The sequence below is a fragment of the Dama dama genome, chromosome 12 (assembly GCF_033118175.1).
Source record: "Dama dama isolate Ldn47 chromosome 12, ASM3311817v1, whole genome shotgun sequence".
NCBI classification, from domain to species: domain Eukaryota; kingdom Metazoa; phylum Chordata; class Mammalia; order Artiodactyla; family Cervidae; genus Dama; species Dama dama.
This window is the reverse complement of record NC_083692.1, coordinates 2753927-2780471: the sequence shown is the minus strand read 5'-3', so window position 1 is coordinate 2780471 and position 26545 is coordinate 2753927. Positions and strand designations below refer to the sequence as shown.

The following is a 26545-nucleotide window of genomic DNA, read 5'->3' as shown; positions in this document are numbered from 1 at the left end:
GGGGAAAAGGTCTGGCAGTTTAAAAACAACACCTAAACATAGACCTCACCCATGACCTAGCAATTCTATTCCTAGGTATTTACCCAAGAGAAAGGAAACCACAATCCTACACAAAGAGCCGCGCACAAGTGTCCTCGGCAGCTTCACTCGTCGCAGCCGGCGGGAGGACGTCCAGGTGCCCGACAGAAGGGACAGGACGGCGGTGTGGCCGCGGACGGGGCACGCCCCCCAGGAAGGAGGAGTCGGACACGGAGGAAGGCGCGCTGCTCGACTCCGTTTACGTGCAGTTCTGAAACAGACGTAACCGCTGACGGAAAACACTCAGGATGGTGATCCTCTCCGGGAGGTGGGGTGTGGACAGAGTGGAAAGGGGCCTGGGGAAACTCTGCAGGAGGCTGAGGGGCGGGTGGACGAGGGACGTGCGACCTGTGTTTCCAGCCGCTGCCCACCGCTCGCGGCCCTGCTGAGCCCCGCCTCGGGTCAGCCAGCAGCAGCAGGACGTGAGACCCTCGCGGGAGCGCGGGCCCCACCGTGCAGGCGTCAGCCCGAAACCACTCCCCTCACCACACCTCTGTCCGTGAAAACTGGTTTCTGGTGCCAAAAAGTTTGGGGACCGCTGCCCTAAGAAACAAGTGTTAAGTTAAAAACGAGTTTTGTTCTCCCTAATTACTATTTTCACTGAAAGTCAACAGTGTTTTAGATATTCAAGCGATCTCTTAAAAAATGGTTGCTGAGTTATCTGACTGTAAAACTGTATTTTGTAAAGGTGATTTTAATAGCTTCCTTCTGTAGCAAACTAGATGAAGATGATACAGGAGAAAAAAGCATGCAGCTATTAAGTATCAACACTCAGATAATGTGCATATGTGTTACGCACATTCATTTACATACCCTGGTTTTAAACAGCTGATAAATAGCTTCAGCTTTTTCTCCCTACTTTTAAGCATTTCTTCATACCACTAGTTTCAGAAAACAACCATTTTTATTGACTTCAAACCGGCTCACTAGAAGTGTCCCATAATTTATTTAACCATTTCTCTGTTGTTGTACATTTAGGTTCTACCCAATTTATCACTTATTATAAGATCTAAATTACTGGACCGGGCCTAGGATGTAATTTAATGCAATAGTTCCCCCCAATAAAGGCACTTTTCCTATAAAATCCTTATCAAATAATCAGCTAGTCTTCAGTTGAATAATTCCAGAGGTAGGAACACCCATTTTGTTTGGAGGTTTAGTGAATGATATCAAATGTATCTGTTATAAAACCAGACAGGCACTTAGGGGCTTCCCAGATGGCCCTAGTGGTAAAGAATCCACCTGCCAATGCAGGAGAGGCAAGAGATGTGGGTTCGATCCCTAGGTTGGGAAGGTTCTCTGGAGGAGGGCCTGGCAACCCACTCCAGTACTCTTGCCTGGAAAATTCCACGGACAGAGGAGCCTGGTAAGTTACAGTCCATAGGGTTGCAAAAGAGTCGGTCACGACTAGCAACTGAGCACACACATTAGGCACTTAGTCACCAGGAGAAAAAAGAGAGAGAGAGAAATGAAAAGAGAAAACAAGAGAGGACAAGGGCTTGGGAAGTGAACGTGTTTAAATCAAGTGCCCAGTTCTGCCCTGAGTCCACTCAGCGGGTCTGGGTCCCGGAGTGAACTGGGCTGGGCAACACAAATCTGCCTTTCCTTTGGCGAATTCAATTCACACAGGCCTTCTCAGAGTCTTGACTGCCTTGGTCCAAATTCCAGCTCCTTCACTTACTAAGCTGGGTGACCGTAATCAAGTTTTAAAAAACAAACAGTTTGTTTGTTTGCCGCAGTTTCCTCGCCTGTAAAACGGTGACCATAACAGTAATTTATGTCGCAGAATTGCTAGGATGATCAAAAAAGTTTATATATGTAACGGGCTAAGCCATACAGTAAGGACTAGGTGAGTTTAAATTATCAGTATTATTTCATACAACTTGGCTCCTAAACAAGAGCCAACTATTTCAGCTGGTGGATAGCCAAAGAAAAAATAAACTCTTCCAAAAATGGCAAAAAAAAAAAAAAAAAGATAGCTGAACTTCACTGACAGTGCATTAGTCCTAGGGAACTTTCCGAAGGTAACTTGGACCCGTTCCACACTAACTTTAGAACCTGACCCCTGTTTACCACAATGCTTCAACACACTGCACACCATTGCTGGGATGCTCACACTCTTAGATCTGCTTTTATGCCGAGCCAAACTTCCACTCACCGGTCCTGGTGCCGCTTCCCAAGTTACACAGGACTCTGCCAACCCACCTTCCCAAGTGCAGCAAAGCCTATAAGACGAAGACCGTGTCCCTGACACAGGCTGGTACCCACAGCCCTCACCCAGTCCTCGCATGATGGTCTTAGCCACGTGTCTGCTCACTGTCTTGTCAAAGCTCATAGTTTATCAGGATCTCTCTTAACAAATGTGAAAATTCAGGGCCTGACACCGTATTCCCAGCGTCCTGACCAGCTCAGCATGCCACGGGACCACCTTCACAGATCGGGGTACTAACAGTTGTATAGCTGTTACTCTGGGCAAGACTTTACCCAACTTGAGCTTTAGCGAATTACTACGAAATCTCACCAATGTCCTACACCCTTTGGAGTAGTCTCTTTGCAGTTTAGAAGAAATAAAGTTGTCTCTAATCACTCTCTTCCTCAGCTCTGGGCCACTCACCAGCAGAGGTTCAAGAGCCACTCTCTATTAATATTGCTTCCTTTTTTTAATCTAGTAGTAGATAGTAAGCCTTTATCTTTGCACACCAATTTCTAATTCCTTATCAAATATTTCTGATATTTGAGTGTGAGGCACAGTAGGAGTTAACAATTTCCAGTTTACAAATGAAGACACAGGGGCTCAGAAAGGTTAAGTCAGCGGTCCCTTTTTGGCACCAGGGACCTGTCTCCTGGAAGACTTTTTTTCCATCGACGGGAGGGATGGGTCAGCACTGAGGAGCAGCAGACGCTGTGCTCACTCGCCCCCCACCTCCGGCTGTGTGGCGGGGTTCTCCGCAGGGCACAGGGCCGCCCCGGGGGCTGGGGACCCCTGGGTTAAGTGACTTGCCTGGGATATGGTACTAGTCACTGGCAAAGTCAGGAGAACCAGCATTTTCTGTTTCCCAACCTAGAAAATGTCCAACCACAGAACCCATCTCTTCCTTGGGGATGGTGGAAGAGCATCAGAGAAGTACAGGCGTGAATCCCAACCCTCTTACTTCCTGGTGTATGACCTTCCAAAGGTATTTGCATCCCTGAGATTCCTCTCCTGGCTGGGTAAGGTCAGAGAGCCTCCTCCTGGAGCAGCTGGGAGCCAGCAGGCTGACTCCAGCAGCAGAAAAGCACAGGCTGGCGCTGCCCCCTCTGTGCCCTGCCAGCGTTCGCAGGGTCGCCCCTCGCTGCGGCATGACAGACCACGGAGGGCTTCAGGGAGCACTGGTATCACTCCAAAATACACACACTATAAACATGAGGGTCATTAACCCCGCCACGAGGCTTCAGGAGACCGTATGCAGACACAAACATGCACCAAAAAATAACTGATGTCAGCTCATCATGAAGGGAATTATCGCTGGAGTTGCTTATGTGGTGAGCTACAATGTCACGCTGAGTGACACCCTAATTAAAAGGCGGAGGGGCGCCGAACGGATGGGAGCAAAAATTTACTTTAAAAGGTAATCAAAAAAAAAAAAAAGGTAATCAGCCCATGAAGAATGATCACCAACTTCAAGGCCTCCTCTTGGCCGTAAATCCCATGATTCTCTACCTTCAGTTTTCACTGCCTCCTAGCTGTTCGGGAGCAAGAAACTGTGTGTTATCCTTCACTATGTCCTACAAGGTACCAAGCGTCTGAAGAGTGTACTGAGGATTCAGCTGTTTCTGACTGACAGGTGAGAGGAGAGAGGCTGCTCTTCTGAGGAGCCCCTTCCACGGGTGGAAAGCTCCTCTCCCGCGCGGTGCTGGCTTCTGTCACACACGGTGAGCCTCTGCACCCGCACAGAGGCCGTCCTTCGCTGACAGCTCCCGCTGGGGCCAGCAGCGCGCCGAGGAGGGCTGTCTGTGCGGGACAGCGGTCTGCTTCAGACTCGGCACCGGCAGTGTGCACGCGTCAGTCCCGCCCCGCGTCCTCCCCCACACACCCCCTTCCCCGTGGGGTCCGTATGTCTGCCCTCTACGGCTCTCTCTGTTTCTGCTTTGCAAATAAGATCATCTATACTATTTTTTCTTGATTCTACATATATGTGTTAATATAGGATAGAGAAAAAAGCTTAAACTCATTGCTGAAGCAGATACCATCACCTGTTTTTATGATTATCTGGTGACATATGCCAGAAACATTTTGAAAAAGTCATTATCATTTAATGTCATTTTTTAAAATGGCATGCGTGGGGGGTGGTTTGGATAAATAAAAGGCTTTTGTAACTTTTAAGCAAGGCATATAGATTAAACCACATGATTTATGGATAGTCACAATCGGTTCAAGGTATTTTTAGACCCATTCAATCTACAAATATTCTTTGAACACCTACTGTGTCACACACTACGCCAAGTACCATGGCTGAATAAGATTAATCCAACCTGGATCCTGATCTCCAGGTTTAAACTTTTATTTTACAGCCTGTACAGTCTACAGGTGAGTAGACTCACCTTCTACTGTGTATGCCTAAACAAGTGAACAGTGGATAAAGCTCAACAGTCAATGGGGGGGAGTCGGGGGGACACAGACAGTGCTGAGAGCTCACAGCAGACAGAAGTCCCCTCCCACCAGTGACGACCAGAGAAACACGTTGAGACACACACCTCGCAATATCTCCTCGGTAAAGAGACTTATACTCCCAGTTGGCAGGATCCGGTTTCTTATCCGTTCGGAAGGTTTCTCCCGTCAGAGCCTGGATGTCCTCAAGCCAAACACAGTGACGTCCGGTATCCACGGCGGCATTATTTTCTTGACTGTGGGACAGAGGAGGGTGAAGAAGGAAAAGGGAGCGGCATTTAGAAACCCCCCAGTTACATACTTCATGTCTCAGACGCGTGAATGTGAAACATGTCAGAGCCCTTACGGCCTCGCGCACACCTCCTGCAGACGATGTGTACCCGCCAAAAAGACGGGGCCGGGCTCCTGCTCTGGAAAGTGCGTTAAAGTACAAAGCGAAGACTGTCTTAAGTGACACTTTACCAAGAAGAGAAGTCAACTGATCCCAAAAATAAACATGAAAGATACAGGTGTCTTTAAAAAAGAACAGTAATAATTCATTTAAATGATCATAACTTGACTTTCAAACATATTTACACACAAGGTTTCTTCTTGAAAGGAAGGAAGAAAGAAAAAGAAAGGAATAAATGAAGGAGGGAAAATAAGGCTGCCCTTATTTTGCCCCCTTATTTTGCCTCATTTATCTGAAAGTGCTCAGATAATTGATTTCAACTGAAAATTTAACAACGAAACAAAGCCACAGCTCTGACTGCTTCAGTCTCCAGCATTGCCAAGATGCGGTCCCAGGCTCCTGTTTACAGTCTGGGCTCTATGCAGGGCGTTTTGCCTACACACGGACCTTGACCGAAAGGGCAGAGAGTCCACTGTAAAACAGGACACTCATTTATCACTTTGAACCAATCTGCGATATGGCAGACCTTCAGCTCGGACACAAAAAGAACCAGTTCCCTAGGAGTCAACTAAGAGGAGGGGAAAGGTTTTTCTGGCATCTAACATCTTTCTTCCTCTAAAGAAAATCATCCATAATGGTCCTGACAAAAGAGGCTGCCAAAGGAGTCACAACAGCCATTAAGTGTTGTTCTTTGCTTTCTGGCTTCACCCAGATAGAAATCAAGATTCTCCAGGCTTCTAAACCATTCCTGGCTGGGAACGCGAGGGCATGGTATTCCAGGGATGCAAAGTAGCTACTCAATAAATATTTGCAGGATGATGCATCTCGGGTTAAAATACATGGTGAGGTTTAACTCACGCCCCTCCAGAACAACTGTGGAGGGTTTTCTGATGACAAAAGCCGAAATCAGCAGCAAAAGGGATAGAAAGAGACCGAAGCATTCCGGAAAGAGATGGAAAGCCAGCTGGGGGTGGGAAGGGCTGACTGCAGACCACGCCTGGGGAGCAGCGAGCCCTTCGCGCCTCCCCTCCTGGGTCCCACAGTCAGGAAGCAGGATGCGGTCTGGGCTGTGCGCTGGAAGGAAGTGCCACCACCTGGAAGTGAAGAGGAGCTCACCCTAGGACACAGAGGCCATCAGCAGCTGCAGGGGGCTGTCCCTGACCACCCTGGACTCAGAGTCCCACACAGGACACACGCCCCCCAACCGCCCCCAGGCTGCTTTCCTGACCTCATGGGAGACACTCACGACTCACTAATGTCTTAGCCCCTTGTCTAAATGGAAACAAGACCTCTTCCTGGTCGCCTTCCCAGGAAGAGACTGAACAAGGGAGCAGTAAGAATGAAACAGACAAGGACAGCCGCTCCGACCTTCACGGGGCCGCTCCGACCTTCACGGGGCCGCTCTACAAAACACCAGCAGACCCAAAAACGCTGTCTGGGTCATACAGCTGCCAAGAGACTGTAAAGATCACTTCTGATGTGGTTAGGCACAGGCTGAAAATAACTATCTTTCAAATTTCTTACGGTTGCTTCTGTACAGTTTCAGGAAATCCTTTAAAACTCATTTTCCTCAGTCATATAAATAAAAGAAAAGACAAATAGTTAAAGATGAGTCTTTGGAACACACAGCAACTAATGTACTTTGCTTTGAAGACATACTAAAAAGCAAGAACATCAGTGATATATTCATTCACTCAGTCACACTAGCAAAAACGTACTTGCGTGTTTACTACGCATCAGGCCCTGTGCCAACTGCCGGGGGGACTCGATGGCGAGCCAGGCGGGAGTGGTTTCTGTCCACATGCTGTTGTTGCTGAGTCGCTCAGTCGTGTCCGACTCTGCAAACCCACGGACAGCCGCCCGCCAGGCTCCTCCATCCATGGGATTCTCCAGGCAAGAATACTGGAGTGGGTTGCCATTCCCTTCTCCAGGGGATCTTCCTGACCAGGGACCAAACCTGCCTCTCCTGAACTGTGGGCAGATTCTCGACCACTGAGCCCCCAGGGAAGCCCTCCTGTCCCCAGAAATCCAGCCCGATTTGGAACCTCATTGCTGGAATCCTTTATCTCTTCCTCTCTAGGGTCACAGGTGCAGCACCTGAGAGACAGAGTGGGCTAAAGAAATGCGGACCCTCTAAGCCCCGAGGCCCGCAGCATTCTTCAACGCGGCTCTGATGACAGAGGACCCTGGGAGGCACGGTGTCTGTGTCTCTGATGGAGACCGCAGGCCCGACTCCAGACGCGCTCCAACCGGAGCTCACTGACATCACAGGGACTCCTAAGCACACAGCAAGAACAGATAATCCCTGAAGAGCTGCAAAAACCTTAAGAGCACTGAATTTTTTCAAGTATGCCTTGGGTTAGGACTTAAAATTTTCTCTCATCTAGACCACACGAACAAAAAGAAAAAACAAGGTAAACGAGGAATAATTCAAGTAGTTTCACCACATACCACCTGTCCCATGTGTGAGCAAAGTGCCCCTCATGCAGGGGGACGTTAGACTAAGCGGAGAGGAAAAGCTATGACGGGGGCTGATATGCAGAGCGCCTCGGCCACTGTGGTCAGGGGAGACGCGGGGAGAAAGGTGGGGGGGAAGGCCCCAAGGGGAGGAAGTGCTGCGGTCAGGAGCCACTCCGCACCTTCAGCACAGCGGCTGCAAACAAACGTGAGAGAAGGACAAGCGCAATGATTATTTTCAGGGCTCTGTGGACCATAGCCAGACAGAGAGAGTGTGTCTGGAATACACACGGGGTTCTGTTCTTACACGCCTTTCCGTGACGGTCTCTCTCGGATGTGAACGGCTCCCTGGGCGGTGCAGCGGGGCCCCGCTGCGTGTCCCCCCACACGACAGCTCCCATCGCTCACCCCCTCCCCATCCGTCCCTGCCTTCACCGCCCACGTGGCAACCACGAGTCTGTCCTGTGTCTGCAGACGGGCGTTTTGACGTGAGTGACTGAAAGATGTATCGAGAAAGAGAAAGCTAAGACAAGTTTCTTACTCTTCACAAAAGTGTAAAACTAAGTAGCCAACTGGCCCACATGCCCACTGTGAGGCCTATCTGTCATCTTTCAAAAATCCTGTAGGCTTTTTGTCTGAATCAGATTTTGACACAATCATTGCTGCACCCAGATAACATTTCTCAAATAAAATCATGGCCCTATTTTTTTAATGAAAGTTTTCTTTTTTCTTTTCCTTTCTTTCACTGACCTAGTGACACAGCTCTTTCTGTTTTTTTTTTTTTTTTCCCCAATTTTACTGAGATATGTATTCACTCCATTTTGATTGAGTGGCTAAATCACCATTCAAATGTCTCACTTGTGGCAACAAGGAAGGGAGAAAAATCCAAGATTTGAAAAACCATAAACATCTGGGAATAGAAAACCTACTTCGGTTTCTCTGACGCCCCTTTACTGTCTCTGATGCCTCCGGAAGGTCGGTCCCTTTCAGAACCGGCGCCTGGCTCAGACCCACGGCTGCCCGAGCGCCCACGCCTGCTCTTGGCTTCCCTGTGGTGCTCACGCTGCCTTCTCTTCTTTTTCTCTTTCTTCTTTTTCCTGCCTGCTTCTTTGGGCTTTCTGTTAGTGTCGCTTTCATCTGAAGGCTCTGATTTTAGAGGACTCCTGTTTGGGAAGGTCAACATTAGAATTATTTTCAAAAGAGAATTAGGGAAATAATATGCAAGTAAACAAACATGCAAAAGGCAATTCTCTATAAACATCCACTCAGGCTTACTGTTTGCTCATACATTATACAGTACCCTCCTGGCTTATACTTATCTTGGAGATTTAAAAGTTGGCTTATAAATTTACCTTCAAGATTTAAGAGTTGGACCTAAAATAACATTGGTTGAAGAGATTCTAATCTTCATGGCTTCTAAACCTATATTTTCATAGCTATACATTCTTAATCTACCAGTTATCAAATACAGTATCTTGAAAAATCTACAAAAGGTTTATTTTCAGTCCTATATATTATGCCAGGATGTTCTTAAGGCCAAAAAGAAAAAGAAAATGGGTTTAAAGTTGGTCCTTGTTTTTCAAAGTTAGAATGAGCTCTTTCTCATTACTCCCTCTCATGCATGAACTAGTCTCAATTTCTAAAGGCTTCCCACACTTTTAGGTTACATCATATTAATGAGACCATTTGGTCTATATTTGTGAGGGAGCTCATCTCTCAGTCCAGTGATCTGTAACAAAATCCTTCCAAAGCTGGGTAGAGATGTGTGCCTTTGTTTTCCCCAAAGTTTTCATGAGATTTTTATCCTATGTTATTACAAAACCTATTTTTGCATGCAACTTCCATCTTTATGCAACTAAAGAAATATCTGAATTACAATATTCTAAAGGTGACTAATGAGGTTAATAAAGTTACTTAAGAATCACAATGATGCTATTTCCCTCATGGCCTAATTATTGGCAGTAACTGTGTCATGTACTTGCCACTGCAATGCAAAGGGGGAAAAAAAAAGGATGATCTGTAAAGAGTGAGGTAAGGGAAAAACAGTCAAAGATCACCCCATTACGTTTCGTAAAACAAAGAGTTTTTACTTAACTCTTTCATCACAAGGTTTTCTAAGGGTCACTATTCAAGCTAAGCTATAGGTGGTATGCTGATAAAGACTAAAAATCCGCCTATCAAAAAACTATCGTGGGCTTCCCTGGTGGCTTAGTGGTAAAGAATCTGCCCGCCGATGCAGGAGACATGGGTTCAATTGCTGGTCCATCAGCAAAGATCTCACTGCCAGAGAGCAACTAAAGCCCGTGCGCCACAACTCCCGAGCCCACGCTCCAGAGCCCCAGAGCCCCAACTCCCAAGCCCACGCTCCAGAGCTCCGGAGACCCAACTCCCGAACCCATGCCCCCGAGCCCCAGAGACCCAACTCCCGAGCCCACGCTCCAGAACCCTGGAGAACCAACTCCCAAGCCCATGCCCCCGAGCCCAGAGACCCAACTCCCGAATCCACGCTCCAGACCCCCGGAGACGCAAATGCCGAGCCCACGCTCCAGAGCCCTGGAGACGCGACTCCTGAGCCCACGCTCCAGAGCCCATGGGCCGACAGCCGCTGCTCCACAGCCAGAGAAGCCGCTGCAGTGAGCGGCGGGACACCGTCCCGAGAGAGGGGATCCTGCCCTCCGCAACTACAGAAAGGCCTGCGCAGTAATGAAGACCCAGCACAGCCAAAAGTAAAACAGGAATAAATACAATCATTAAAACAAACAAAATCTACCTTGTCAGTGGTGACCCTTCAGAAACTGGGGCTTTGCTGGCCTCTTCAGTTTGTCGGCTCAGAGATGTTATGGCTCCAACACAAAAGCTTGGGTTGCTCAGCCAGTCTAATTCTGCACATGGGCAAAAGGGAGAAAAGATGAGTGAAATTAGCTCAATGGGCTTTCTCACGCTGGGAATCTATCTTACCAGCTGACATCCTAATTCACGAAAAACGTCAGCCAGACATTCTGAACAGTCCACAGAGGCTGAAGGGAACCCATGAAATTCTTATTTCACAGGGCATGGGGCTTTAACACACTCTAAAATATTTAAGACTGAAATCCTCTTGTGATATTGGGCTGCGGCTTAAGCAAAAGCCTCATAAGAAGTGTGGCCTAAAATGCAACGAGACTGTATGTATTCCATCCACAAGCTAATGAGCATAAACCTCCCAAAGCATTAGGTTTTCCTGACCCCAAATTTTATTTAGACAATTCTAAATAGTTAAAAAAAAAAAAAAAAAAAAACCATGCATTAAAAACCTATCATACTTAGTAATACAGAAGATTCAGGTATTTTTATTTTTAAAAAAACTACAATGTTCTATCTTAGTATAGGTTACTTTGACCTGCTATACACTAACTTTGGACTTCCCAGGTAGCTCAGTGGTAAAGAATCCACCTGCCAAGGCGGGAGGTGTGGGTTCAATCTCTGAGTCAGGAATATTCCCTAGAGCAGGAAATGACGACCCACTCCAGTATTCTTCCCTGCGAAATCCCTCGGGCAGAGGAGCCTGGCAGGCCACAGTCCATGGGGTTGCAAAAGAGTTGGACACAAGTCAGCAACTAAACAACAATAATCTCAGTAGAGGAACTTAACATAAGCTTTCCCTTATAACAGTGCTCTGTGAAAACAAAAACGGAAGGTGTCAACTTTTTAAATGAATGCTAAAATTATATAAGACATGAATAATGATTATCTCTGGGCAGTGAGGTTAAATGTCCAAAATATTTCTTCTTCCTGCTTATCCATTCATATCTGACTCTTCTACAATTTACAATTTCTAAATTACCTATCTTCTAACATTTAGCAGTCTTGGCTGGGAAGGAAGGAGAAACATGGGGTGGCAGCGAGGCGGCCCATGGAGGGCAGGTACCTCGTCCTGCTCTGTTTGGGAGCCAGGGTATAATCCCATGCTCAGGAGAAAGAATGCACAACGTGGGAAGTGAAGTGGGCTGAAGTGGGAAGAGAGCACGGTGAATTACACTGTGTAACAGTTGTACTGGGACACAAGGTACGAGGCTCACCCATTTAAAGTGCACCAGTCAATGGTCTCTAGTGATTCTAGAATTCCGCCACCATCCCCGTAATTTTAGAACATCTCCACCCTCCCCAAAGAAGCCCCACACCTGTCATCAGTCATTCTCCAGCACCCGCCTCCTGCCCTCCCCACCCTCCTCCCATGAGCCCTAGGCAAGCACTGATCTACTGTCTATAGATTTGCCTCTTTTGAACATTTTAAAATTCTGAAAGAGATGGGAATACCAGACCACCTGACCTGCCTCTTGAGAAACCTGTATGCAGGTCAGGCAGCAACAGTTAGAAATGGACATGGAACAACAGACTAGTTCCAAATAGGAAAAGGAGTATATCAAGGCTGTATATTGTCACCCTGCTTATTTAACTTATATGCAGAGTGCATCATGAGAAACGCTGGGCTGGAAGAAGCACAAGCTGGAATCAAGATTGCCAGGAGAAATATCAATAACCTCAGATATGCAGATGACACCACCCTTATGGCAGAAAGTGAAGAAGAACTAAAGAGCCTCTTGATGAAAGAGGAGAGTGAAAAAGTTGGCTTAAAGCTCAACATTCAGAAAACTAAGATCATGGCATCTGGTCCCATCACTTCATGGCAAATAGATGGGGAAACAGTGGCTGACTTTATTTTAGGGGGCTTCAAAATCACTGCAGATGGTGACTGCAGCCATGAAATTAAAAGATGCTTACTCCTTAGAAGGAAAATTATGACCAACCTAGATAGCATATTAAAAAGCAGAGACATTACTTTGCCAACAAAGGTCCGTCTAGTCAAGGCTATGGTTTTTCCAGTAGTCATGGATGGATGTGAGAGTTGGACTATAAAGAAAGTTGAGCACCAAAGAACTGATGCTTTTGAACTGTGGTGCTGGAGAAGACTCTTGAGAGTCCCTTGGACTGCAAGGAGATCCAACTAGTCCATCCTAAAGGAGATCAGTCCTGGGTGTTCATTGGAAGGACTGATGCTGAAGCTGAAACTCCAATACTTTGGCCACCTGATGCAGAGAGCTGACTCATTTGAAAAGATCATGATGCTGGGAAACATTGAGGGCAGGAGGAGAAGGGGACGACGGAGGATAAGACGGTTGGATGGCATCACTGGCTCAATGGACATGAGTTTGGGTAAACTACGGGAGTTGGTGATGGACAGGGAGGCCTGGCGTGCTGCAATTCATGGGGTTGCAAAGAGTCTGACATGACTGAGAGACTGAACTGAACTGAACATTTTAATATAAACAAGATCATTCAATATATGTTCTTTTGTAAGTGGCTTCTTTCACTTGACATAATGTTTTCAAGGTTCATCTACGCTGTAGCATGTATCAGTACTTCACTCCTTTTTATTGCAGAATAATCTCATTGGAAAGGACCTTGATGCTTAGAAAGATTGAAGGCAAGAGGAGAAGGGGGCAGCAGAGGATGAGATGGCTGGATGGCATCACCAGTTCAGTGGACATGAGTTTGAGCAAGCTCTGGGAGATGGTGAAGGACAGGGAAGCCTGGCGTGCTGCAATTCATGGGGTCGCAAAGAGTTGGACATGACTTAGGGTCTGAAGAACAACAATAATTTTAGTTTATGGATATCCATTTTCAGTTGAGGGACATCTTATCCACTGTCAGTTGAGGGACACTTGGGTTGCTTCCACTTTTTGGAGGCTGTAACAAATCCTGCTGTGAGCATTCAGGTACCATTTTTTATGTGGACACATGTTTTCAGTCATCTTGGGCAACCATCTAGAAGCAGAACTGCTGGGTCCTATGGGAACCTATGTTCAGCACTTTGAGGAACTGCCAGATTGCTTTTCAAATTGGCTGCACCGTTTCATACTCCCATGAACAAGGTATGTATGAGGATTCCAATTTCTCTACATCGTTGCCAGCCCGTCCCTCTGTCTTCTGGATCCCAGGCATCCTCCTGGGTGTGCTGTGTTCTCACTGTGGTTTTGATTTCCGTTTCCCTGGTGACTCAGTGTTGAGAATCTTTTCATGTGTTTGTTGGCCCTCCGTAATTCAGGAGAAATAGTTATTCAAATCCTTGGCCCATTTTTTAATTGGGTTCTGTTTTTACTATTGAGTTGTAAGACTTCTTTACACATTCTGTATTCTAGTCCCTGATGCTAAGTGCATCGTAGTGAGGAGGGGATATTGGAACGCACATTCCGACGTTTCACTCACTGCTGTATCCCCAGCACTGAGACCAATGCCTGGCACGCATCAGTAGGAGTTTAATAAATATTTGCGGAAAAGAGGGGGTGGAGGAAGGAAGGAAAGCTCCTGAAGAGAGAAGAGAAAAAGCACAGGAGAAAAGGGAAAGAAGAGAGGGAACCCAGGTTATGGAGGCCTGACTGCAGGCCAAGCAAGAGACTAAGCAACAGACGCATTTAATCCTCACAACAACCCTCTGCGGGAGGAACCACAATCCTCACCGCACAGAAGAGGAGACTCAGGGATGGAGTCACAGGTGCAGCCTGACTGAGGGGGCGCGGAGACGGCTGCTCGCGCAGTCTCTCTTCTGCTGTCTCCTTTCTCCTCCTGTGGGGGTTCCCTTCCCTTGGGCCTGATTTCTGGCAAGAGGTATGTGAAAATAGTTCCTGTCGCTCACTGAGAGCCAGTTATTTTCACAATAATTGGATTCTACCACAGTGAAGGCAAGGCAAGCCTGGCATGCTGCAGTCCGTGGAGTAGCAAAGGGTTAGACACGACTGAGCAAAGACAACAATCACGAACAAAGGAAAAGTGGGGAAAGAGGGAACAAACAATATGCAAGGAGAGATGCTCTCAAAGAAGTCTGTTAGATTCTTACATAAATATTCAGATAGTGAGAACAGCCTAGAGGAAAAGTAAACACCCACGTTAAAACAACAAAGTGCGTGGCTCTCCAGAGTCCTTCAGGAGGTTTTAAAAAAGAGCTTTTTAGAAGGAAATGGCCACCACTCCAGCATTCTTGCTCGGAAAATCCCACGGACAGAGGAGCCTGGTGGGCCCCTGGAGTCTGGGCTCCTACAGCCCATGGGGTCACAAAGAGCTGGACACGACTGAGCGACTGAACACAAGGATGTGTTTAAGGTTTCGCCACATGGGGCCACTGTGGAGGGAAAAAAAGGAGTTTATAAAGAACTAAAACTCTTGGGTTTTGAACTCAAATCATTGTTGACCCACTGAGTGACCTTCATCTCAATCAAATGACCTTTTGTAGGAAAAAAAAAAAAAAAAGGTATTTTGACCTGATAAGAAGTTGCTGCAGCTTTTTTTGGGGGGGGCGGGGGGGGAGCAGGGCAGCTAGCGTATTAGCAGTGAACACATGTGGAATATTTAATATTCACTGGATATCAGGGATCACCTGATATCACCTGTGGGGAGATCACCTAGTCCAGAAATTTTCTAATTTTTTACCAAGGAACTCACTGTTGAAATGCAGTCTTTCAAAAAAGTCCAAGATGCAGGAGAGAAGCAGCAGGCTGCTGCTGCTGAGGGCTCACGGGGAGCAGAGCCTTGATACCCCTCCCTCCCCTACGGATCAGTAGTCAGAGGCCCCGGGAAGGGAAGTCACACACACCCCACCCTAGGTCTCAACCCTCCACCCAGCCCCTTCTAACCACCAGGGCGCTAACTCCTCCTCCTCAACAAAGGCGCTGTTTTTCCTAAGTTTCTTTGCAGGTGGCACAGGGGACTATTACGGCAGTTTTCCTATTGTATCTCAGTACCTGCATGTCAAGTCTTCGGATGGAATTCTAAGCCAAAGGCCAACAACCCAGACCTTTACAGGGACCAGGCGAGCAGAGATTACTGTGACACTATCGAGAGTGGCAACAGAAAAAAGGAAAACGACAAATGAAACTACTCCGCAGCCAAACGACGACGCTGACTGCCCTGCAACTCTTGCTGCCAAGGTTCCCGTTTGCCTCCGCGCCTCCCACTTCCTTCTTCCCAAAGCAAGAGCCACAGGAGGGCAGGAGCCGCCTTCTCTACTCCCGGTGCAGTGCCTGACCCAGGCGCAAAGTGGCTGCAGTCAGTGAGGAGTTGCTGAATCAATAAAATGAATGAGAATGTGAATCACATCTGCATCCTTGTGCCTCCGCACCTGATTTACAGAACTGAGAGAGTCTGAGATTGTCTAGGTATAAAGCTCAACTTTATAATTTCTCTGGTCTTCACTGTAAATGCAGATTTAATAACTAAAGAATGGAATATCTACTGCATGTACAGGCACAGGTCCAGGCTTTGGAGGCACAGTGGTGAACAAGTCCCTGCTCACTTGGTGCTTGTGTTTAATCCTAACACTTCACATGACACATTTGCATTGTTAAATTTTAACTACACAGAATCCTGGAAAGCTAGCTGAGATCAAAAGATAACTATAAATCAGGTTGCAAAGTCCTTTTCTATATTTACTTACATCCTCAAATAATTTACAAATGCCAATTATGTATCTAGCTAATTGTGCTAATACCAAGCAGGATGTAACATGTTTCAGAGAAGACTGGCAGGATACCACATGCCGAGGGGTTAAGATAGAAAAGCTGACTGGCTGATAAACCTTTTGTCCCTGCAGGTAAGTAAATCACAGGTTGAAACTGACCTGGAAATTAGCACCCTGCTATATCTATACACATGTCTAAAAGGGAAGAAGGGAGAAAGTACCAGGCAGAAAAACAATTTTAGACCCACTGCCTAACAAAACCAGGCAGGAACTGTAAGAACCACATTATCTGTGACTTTACACAAAATAATACGAACCATCATGAATACTTCAAGTGCAAATCTTTTTGTGATAAGCTTCTTATACAATTTTATTTCTCCATCACTAGGGAAAATACTTTGATTCAATTCCATTATAGATAGAGGAGGTTTCCCTGGTGGCTCGGACAGTAAAGAATCTGCCTCCAACATAGGAGACCTGGGTTTGATCCCTGGGTCAGGAAGATTCCCTGGAGAAGGAAATGGCAACCCACTCCAATATCCTTGTCTAGAGAATCCCCTGGACAGAATCGGGCCTACGGTCCAAAAGCTCAGCAGCAAAGATGCATGTTTACGAGAACACACGCTGCTTCATCTCCATCAACGCCCAGGCCCAGCTTGGTCCTGGGGTAGGTGTGGTGGAGTGGGCCTGGGCCGCCTCAGGTGAGAAGCCAGAGACAGCAGGAGGGTTTAAATGTTGTGTGTTGTGGTTTTTTAGTTCTGAAATTAAAATATGCAAAATTAAAAAAAAAAGAGTCCATGATTTTGAAGCTAGATTGCTAGAGCCCAAGTCATAGCCCAAATCCCGGCTCTGTGTTTCTGCTTCCTTCTGAAAAATGCTGATGACAGTACTGACTTCATAGAGTTGTTATGAGGATTCAATGACTTAATACGTGTTTGTAAAGCATCACCAGTGAATCACACATAGTTTATTTATCAAAGTGTAGACGATTTAAAATGTTGTGCTAATTTGCGTTGTACAGCAAAGTAACTCCATTATACACACGTGTGTGTGAAGTCGCTTCAGTTGCTCTTTGCGACCCTATGGACTGCAGCCCGCCAGGCTCCTCAGTCCATGGAATTCTCCAGGCAAGAAGACTGGACTGAATTGCCAAGGCCTCCTCCAGGGGATCTTCCTGACCCAGGGACTGAACCCACACCTCTTATGTCTCCTGCACTGGCGGGCAGGTTCTTTACCACTAGCGCCATCTGGGAAGCCCACATCATACACATTCTACTTTATATTCTTTTCCATGATAGTTCGCCTCAGGATTTTGAATCTAGTCCCTGTGCTGTGCAGTGGACCTCGCTGTTATCCATTCTACACAGAATGGTTTGCGTCTGCTAACCGCAAACCCGCAGTCCACCCCGCCCCTACCCCTGCCCCTCTGGCCCCACACGTCTGCTCTCCACCACTGAGCCTGTTTCTACCTCACAGACAGGCTCATCTGTGCCATACTTTAGACTCCACACACACGTGGTATCATACGGTATTTGTCTATCTCTTTCTGACTCATTTTATTTAGCATTTTACTTATTTATTTAGATGATCCCCAGGTCCACTCACGCCGCGGCGAGTGGCGTCCTGTCGTTCCTTCCATGACTGAGGGGCATCCCGCTGTATATTTGTACCAGCTTTTCTTTATCCCTCCACCTGCTCATGAACAGTTCGGTTGTTTCCATGTGCTGGCTATCATACACAGTGCTGAAATGAACACTGGGGTACATCTATCATTTCAAAGTATTGTTTTCTCCAGATATATGCCTGCGAGTGGGACTGCTGGGTCATATGGTAGCTCTGTTTTTAGTTTTTTAAGGAACCTCCAGTGTTCTCCATAGTGGCTGCACATACTTACATTCCCACCTGCAGAATAGGAGGGCTCCCTTTTCTCCACACCCTCTCCAGCATTTGTTATTTGTAGACTTTTTGATGATGGCTATTCTGACCAGTTTGGTACCTAATTGTGATTTTGATTTGCTTTTCTCTAATAATTAGCAATGCTGAGCATCTCTTCATTGTGCCTATTGGCCATCAGTATATCTTGTTTGGAGAAATGTCTACTTAGGTCTTCTGACCATTTTTCAAATGGGTCCTTTAGTTTTTGTTGCTGAATTATATATGAGCTATTTGTATATTTTGGAAATTAAGCCATTGTCAGTTGTATCATTTGCACATATTTTCTTTCATTCTGTGGGCTGTCTTTTCCTTTTGTCTGTGATTTCCTTTGCTGTGCAAAAGCTTGTAAGTTTAATTAGGTCCCACTTGTTTTCTCTTTATTTCTATTACCTTGGGAGACTGCCTAAGAAAACACTATAGCATTTATGTCAGAGATGGCTTCCCTGATAGTTCAGTTGGTAAAGAGCCTGCCTGCAAAGGTGGAAACCCTGGTTCAATTCCTGGGTCTGGAAGATCTGCTGGAGAAGGGATAGGCTACCCACTCCAGGATTCTTGGGTTTCCCTTGTGCCTCAGCTGGTAGAGAATCCACCTGCAATGCAGGAGAGCCAGGTTGGACCCTTGGGTTGGGAAGATCCTCTAGAGAAGGACACGGCAGCCCACTCCAGTATTCTTGCCTAGAGAACCCCACGGACAGAGGAGCCTGCCAGGCCAAAGTCCACTGGGTTGCAGTCAGACACGACTGAGCAATTGAGCACAAGAGCACAGTCTCAGTCATTCATCCATAAGCCTCATCTCTTTCCCCCCAGCTCTGTCCAGATGTCTGACTCCCAAGCAACAATGATTTATCAGAGTAGACAATCCTCATCAATCTGATGATGCAGAAAGAAAAGCTCAAGGACTGGAGGGATCACACCCTGGTGCTCTCTGCTGCTCCTAACACAAGGGAGGCACTGGACACCTGTTTGTTGAGAGGATGAATTCTGCTGAACTCAGCCTCCCCAAAACGCTTACTGAGTATGATGCCTACTTTAATCCTGGCTTAACTCCTAACAGAACTGAGAGAGTGGAGGAAAGAGCCTCTCTCACTTGCTTTGGTATTGCTGCCCAGGAGTTGTGTTTTGTTTTTTTTTAATTAAAACTGCATACATCAGTACTAACACCATCTTACATTTTCATAACATTTTACAGCATCAGGCCAAAAATATAGTACTTCTGTTTTTAACAGCAAAACACCAGAAACAGTTCTAATGTCCTTAAGAGGGACTGTCAGAATGAAGTAAGTGACATTCACTTGATGGAGCACTAGATACCAGTCAAAAGAACTGAGCAAGATTTATATACTCCAGTGTAGAGTGATCTCTGGGATTTAAGGTAAAATGCAGAATACTCTGCAGTTAAGAAATAGAAGTGGGGGGATGGGGATAAACTTGGGACTTGGCATTAACAGATACACACTCTATATAAAATAGAGAAAGAGAACCTACCGTACAGCACAGAGAACTGTATTCTGTGAAAACCTGTAGTGGAAAAAGTCTGAAAAAGAATATATCTATATAGCTGAGTCACTCTGCTCTACTCCTGAAACATGGTGAATCAACTAGACTTTAAAGAAGAAAAGGAAGGGAAATGTAGTTGTTCATACTGAGGATAAAAAAATGGAAGGCTATCACTGACTAATGGAAGTTCTAACCGGTAGGGGAAGGCTGGAGAACAGGCATGGGAGTTTTTTAGGTGACAGACCCATGGGCAGCTTCATAATGGATGTAACAGACTGTCCAGGAATCCACTGGTCCATCTTAACTGCTGAAGGAGAGAAAACCAGACAGCTCAGCCTCCTGATTGGAGCAACAGCAAGTGCAGAGCAAACCCAACGAGGGATTTTCAAACTGGACCTAACTCTCTAGATCTAACTACCAGCTGACAGAAGTTCTACTGTCCATACTGTTCACGGGGCTCTCGAGGCAAGAGTACTGAAGTGGTCTGCCGTCCCCTTCTCCAGTGGACCACGTCTTGTCAGAACTCTGCACCATGACCCGTCCGTCTTGGGTGACCCTACACGTTTCATTGAGTTAGACCAGGCTGTGGTCCATGTGATCAGATTGGTTAGTTTTCTGTGATTGTGGTTTTCAGTCTGTCTGCCCTCTGATGGAGAAGGATAAGAGACTTATGGAAGCTTCCTGGTGGGAGAGACTGAGGGGGAAACTGGGCCTTGTTCTGATGCAACTGGGGGGGAAACTGGGCCTTGTTCTGATGGAACTGAGGGGGAAACTGGGCCTTGTTCTGATGCTTGGGGCCATGCTCAGTAAATCTTTAATCCAATTTTCTGTTGATGGCCGGGGCTGGATTCCCTCCCTCTTATTTCAGATAGGACACTGAAAAATGAACTCCCCGGGTTGGTAGGTGCCCAATATGCTACTGGAGATGAGTGGAGAAATAACTCCAGAAAGAATGAAGAGCCAAAGCAATAACAGTCAGTTGTGGATGTGACTGGTGATAGAAGTTAAGTCTGATGCTGTAAAGAGGAATATTGCATAGGAACCTTGAATGTTATGTCCATGAATCAAGGCAAATTGGAAGTGCTCAAATAGGAGATGGCAAGAGTGAATGTCAACATTTTAGGAAACAGTGAACTAAAATGGACTGCAATGGGTTAAACAGTAGATAGTAGTGTATCCACTACTGTGGGCAAGAATCGCTTAGAAGAAATGGAGTAGCCATCATGGTCAACAAAAGAGTCCGAAATGCAGTACTTGGATGCAGTCTCAAAAAGGACACAATGATCTCTGTTTGTTTCCAAGACAAACCATTCAATAGCACAGTAATCCAAGTCTATGCCCCGACAAGTAATCCTGAAGAAGCTGAAGCTGAGTGGTTCTATGAAGACCTACAAGACCTTCTAGAACTAACACCCAAAAAAGATGTTCTTTTCATTATAGGGGACTGGAATACAAAAGTAGGAAGTCAAGGAGTACAGAATCAAGCAGGGCAAAGGCTAAAAGTTTTGCCAAACTGGTCATAGCAAACACCCTCTTCCAACAACACAAGAGAAGACTCACACATGGACATCACCAGATGATCAATACCAAAATCAGACTGATTACACTCTTTGCAGCCAAAGATGGAGAAGCTCTCTAGTCAGCAAAAACAAGACGGGGAGCTGACTGTGGATCAGATCATGAACTCCTTATTGCCAAATTCAGACTTAAATTGAAGAAAGTAGGGAAAAACCACTAGACCATTCATGTATGACCTAAACCAAATCCTTTAGGATTATACAGTGGAAGTGAGAAATTGATTCAAGGGATTAGATCTGATAGACAGAGTGCCTGAAGAACTATGAACGGAGGTTCGTGACATTGTACAGGAGGCAGGGATCAAGACCATCCCCAAGAAAAAGAAATACAAAAAGGCAAAATGGCTGTCTGAGGAGGCCCTACAAATAGCTGTGAAAAGAAGAGATCTGAAAGGCAAAGGAGAAAAAGAAAGATATACCCATTTGAATGCAGAGTTCCAAAGAATAGCCAGGAGAGATAAGAAAGCCTTCCTCAGCGATCAGTGCAAAGAAATAAAGGAAAACAATAGAATGGGAAAGACTAGAGATCTCTTCAAGAAAATTAGAGATACCAAGGGAACATTTCATGCAAAGATGGGCACAGAAAAGGACAGAAATGGTATGGACCTAACAAAAGCAGAAGACATTAAGAAGAGGTGGCAAGAATACACAGAAGAACTATACAAAAAAGATCCTTATGACCCAGATAACCACGATGGTGTGATCACTCACCTAGAGCCAGACATCCTGGAATGTGAAGTCAAGTGGGCCTAATGAAGTATCACCATGAACAAAGCTAGTGGAGGTGATAGAATTCCATCTGAGTCATTTCAAACCCTAAAAGATGATGCTGTGAAAGTGCTGCACTCAATATGCCAGCAAATTTGGAAAACTCAGCAGTGGCCACAGAACTGGAAAAGGTTTGTTTTCATTCCAATCCCAAAGAAAGGCAATTCCAAAGAATGCTCAAACTACTGCACAATTGCACTCATCTCACACGCCAGTAAAGTAATGCTCAAAATTCTCCAAGCCAGGCTTCCACAGTACGTGAACCGAGAGCCTCCACATTTTCAAGCTGGATTTAGAAAAGGCAGAGGAACCAGAGATTAAATTGCCAACATCCTTTGGATCATAGAAAGCAAGAGAGTTCCAGAAAAGCATCTACTAGTGCTTCATTGCATATGCTAAAGTCTTTGACTGTGTGGATCATAACAAACTGTGGAAAATTCTTCAAGAGATGGGAATACGAGACCATCTTACCTGCCTCCTGAGAAACCTGTATGCAGGTGAAGAAGCAAAATTAGACCCGGACATGGAATAACAGACTGGTTCCAAATTGGGAAAGGAGTACATCAAGGCTGTATATTGTCACCCTGCTTACTTAACTTATATGCAGAGTACATCATGAGAAATGCTGGACTGGATGAAGCACAAGCTGAAATCAAGATTGCCGGGAGAAATATCAATAACCTCAGATATGAGATGACACCACCCTTATGGCAGAAGGTGAAGAGGAACTAAAGAGCCTCTTGATGAAAGTGAAAGAGGAGAGTGGAAAAGTTGGCTTAAAGCTCAATATTCAAAAAACAAAGATCATGGCATCCGGCCCCATCACTTCATGGCAAAGAGATGGGGAAACAATGGAAACAGTGACAGACTTTATTTTCTTGGTTTCTAAAATCACTGCAGATGGTGATTGCAGCCATGAAATTAAAAGACGCTTGCTCCTTGGAAGAAAAGCTATGACCAACCTAGACAGCATATTAAAAAGCAGAGACATTACTTTGCTAACAAAGCTCCATCTAGTCAAAGCTATGGTTTTTCCAGTAGTTGTGTGTGGATGTGATAGTTGGTCCATAAAGAAAGCTGGGTGCCAAAGAATTGATGCTTTTGAACTGTGGTGTTGGAAAATACTCTTCAGAGTCCCTTGGACTGCAAGGAGATACAACCAGTCCATCCTAAAGGAAATCAGTCCTGAATATTCATTGGAAGGACTGATGCTGAAGGTGAAACTCCAATACTTTGGCCACCTGATGTGAAGAACTGACTCATTTGAAAAGACCCTGATTGGGAGAAGGGGAGGACAGAGGATGAGATGTTTGGATGGCATCACCAACTCAATGGACATGAGTTTGAGCACGTTCCGGAAGTTGGTGATGGACAGGGAGGCCTGGCGTGCTGCAGTCCATGGAGAGTCGGACGCGACTGAATTGAACTGAACTGACAGGAAATTCTAGGGTAGAGAGGGGCCTCCCTGGTGGCTCTGAGATAAAAGAATCCGCCTGCCAAAGCTAGAGACCAGGAGATGTGGGTCTGATCCCTGGTTGGGAAGATCCCCTGGAGGAGGTCTAGGCAATTCACTGCAGTATTCTTGCCTGGAGAATCCCGTGGACAGAGAAGCCTGGTGCGCTACAGTCCGTGGGGTCATAGAGTTAAACACTAGGGTAGAGAAGTATGTTACATGACACCATAAGGATTTGGTGGAAAGCGTCTGTCGGACAAAGGACCCAGTTTGCTCACTGTGTGCCACAATTTTTAACAATGCAGAGTTCCTGGTAATGATCAAGGCTTGCATAAAGTATATAACACCATTACCTGGCCTACCATCAGCCTTCAGTAAATAGATGCCAGTGCTTATTCCCAGCAGCTGTGCCCACTACGTTTGATTTGGCTTCGGACCCTAATTTTCTAGCTCTGGTTCGGCCAAAAGACAGGCACCCAAGTAAGCGATTCAGAAATAAGTAAAACGGGGAAGAAAGCAAGCTGTGATGAAGCACACCCAGCACTTGCATCAGTGAAAACACCACCGCTTCCGTTTCATGGGTGAAGTAACCGTGCCTCAAGAACAAAGTGGGGCGGAAGGACACGGCTGTGCGGAAGCCCCCGGCCCGCCGCCTCTCCCGCCTCTCTCCCCTCTGGACGCCTGAACTCCTGCCCAGAAGCCCGCCGAAAGGCCGGCCTCCCAGAAGGCCCTGCAGCGCCGCGGAGAACTCTGGGATATAAGCGGATAAACAAACCCAAGGCACGCGCCGAGAGCCAGCCCGAGGGACTCCCCTCCAAGCCCGCCGAGCGCCTTCTTCATCCCTCCTGGGGACTCACCTTTCCTCCCGCTGTCCGGAGCCTCGGCGACGCCCGCAAAGGCGGGGAAGAGCGCCATGGTCACAGGCCGCACCGCCGCCTCACCCACAAAGATGGCGCCGGGAGCCCGAGGCCGACCGTACGGCCGTCGCGGTGGCGGTGCACTCTGGGAATTGTGGTTTTCTCTGTCGCTCCCTGAGCCTAGTCCTCAGCCATGGGGGCGGGGCGGAATAAAAAAGGGGCGGAACGGAAAGGGCGGGGTAGGGCGGGGCAGGGCGGGGCGGAAGGGACCTCCTCCCAGTAATCAGTACCTGCCTGCTGCTTTGGGAACCAGGAAGTACTGCGATTGGAGGTGCCAGTTCTTCAGAGCAGAAAGTCCTAGGAATTTGGAATTCTGATTCCGCTCCTGAGTTCACACCCTGACTTCCTGAGTGAATCGAATTAATCAGATTCCCCAAGCTTTGTCTTGATGAAATGAAAATTCGTATTTTAAGGCAAGATAGAAATTGAAACGAAATTTTTCTCTGCCAATTGTACGTCCTCCCTCCCCGCTAGTGTCCCTTGTATATCTGCATTCTGCACTAAGGAGCCCTTGCCAGTGACAGAAGGACTTCCCAAGAGGCTCAGTGGGTAAAGAATCTGCCTGCAATGCAGGAGCCCAGGGTTTGATCCCTGGGTGGGGAAGATCCCCTGGAGAAGGAAATGGCAACCCACTTAAGTATTCTTGCCTGGAGAATACCACGGACAAAAGAGCCTGGAGGCCTAAAGTCTGTTAGGTTGCAAAGAGTCGGACATGACTGAGAGACTTGAGTGCAAGCACACAGCCTCATTCTCTCTTCCAATGACAGAGATGCCTGCTCAATCATGAACATCTATTTATTGTGTTTGGTTGTTGTTTTTTTCCGTTGCCAGCTAGGTAATTCCTTAGAAAATAACATTCCTTTCACAATCCTGTAAGGGAGTCACCAATGACCCACCACACAGCTTGTAAGTGCAGACTTCTTTGGTGAGCTCTATATACAATGCCAATATGTCATTTCCCTTCAAGATGGTGACTGGTGCAGAACAGACTGGCCAGAGGAACTTGGGAGAACACTGGGTCACATATTATGGAAATTCTTGGCTTAAATGCGTACTTATGACTTTATTAGTGTTACTAGCCATATTATTTATATTCTGCCTAATCTATAAGATCATTTCTTGTGTTACCCAGTGTGCGACTGAGCCTCAGATAAAGTTAATGTGATTAGGTGACCTGAAGTGATTGATCAAATGCATAGTTCTATAAGATCAAAGATTGTAATAGTGTAATTCTGGAAATGGGAAGAAGCAACAAGAGAGGACCGTTTCCTGGACTGTAGCAGACTAGTAAGACAGGCTGTCCACGGTGTCTCTGGTGGTCTAGTGGTTAAGAATCTTTATGCTGATGCAGGGGACATAGGTTCTATCCCTGGTCCAGGAAGATCCCACACATCTCAGAGCAACTAAGCCTGCATGCCAAAACTACTGAGTTAAAGCACTAGAGCCCAAGAGCCACAACCACTGAGCCCACGGGCCGCAACTACTGAAGTCCACGCGCCTAGAGCCTGTGCTCCGAGGCAAGGAGGAGCCGCAGCACCGCGGTGAAGAGTGACTCCTGCCTGCCGCAACTGGAGGAAGCCCACGTGCAGCAGTGAAAAGCCAGCGCAGCTAAAAATAAACAAATCATCTTAAAGACGAGCATCCATAGGCTTTTGGTTACTATTAAAGGGGCCTAGTCCAGTAACAGTACATTGAGTGGCCTATCAAGAAAATCTTTGCCTGACCTGGGAATGAGCATTCTTAGCTCATGACAAACTGGTCATGAAATGCCTCCCAAATTGGTCACAATTCAGACCAAAAGGGTGGGGATTGTAAAATAAAGAATGTCGCCCACCATCCAGTTCTACAACAAGTCACTGAAGCCACTGAAAGGAATCTGTGAGAGGAATTCACGGTGAGTATCAGGATGAGACTGTGCTCTGGGAGAGCTGACGGAACTGACCAAGGTAGTTAAGAGATTTTCAGAAGAAAATTTTATGAACCTAATTTCTTGCATCTTCCTATACTTAGAAAAGCACTTAAACCATTAACTAAGATATCTGTTCCTCCCAAATAGCAATAACCTTCTACCAAGATGAGACAATTGCACGTAAGAAAGTGAAAGTGTTAGTCACTCAGTTGTGTCCAGCTCTTTGTGACCCCATGGACTGTAGCCCACCAGGCTCCTCTGTCTATGGGGATTCTCCAGGCAAGAACACTGGGGTGGGTGGCCATTTCCTTCTCCAGGGGTTCTTCCCAACCCAGGAATTGAACCTGGGTCTCCTGCGTTGCTTCCCTGGTGGCTCAGAGGTTAAAGCGTCTTCCTCTAATGCGGGAGACCTGGGTTTGATCCT

General features: G+C 46.5%; 1 protein-coding gene across 1 annotated transcript in view; it reads right to left on the bottom strand.

Moving 5' to 3' along the window:
* The window catches only part of NRDE2 (NRDE-2, necessary for RNA interference, domain containing), a 45530-nt gene extending 21234 nt beyond the window's left edge, over window positions 1–24296 (bottom strand). Inside the window, exons 1-4 of the mRNA XM_061156431.1 lie at window positions 24153–24296; window positions 10345–10456; window positions 8504–8737; window positions 4813–4962 (exon numbers count right to left, since the gene is read on the bottom strand). Of these exons, the coding sequence (XP_061012414.1) occupies window positions 4813–4962; window positions 8504–8737; window positions 10345–10456; window positions 24153–24210 (554 nt within the window). The 5' untranslated portion in view covers window positions 24211–24296. The remainder of the gene's footprint in view (window positions 1–4812; window positions 4963–8503; window positions 8738–10344; window positions 10457–24152) is intronic.
* Window positions 24297–26545: the final 2249 nt, after the last annotated feature.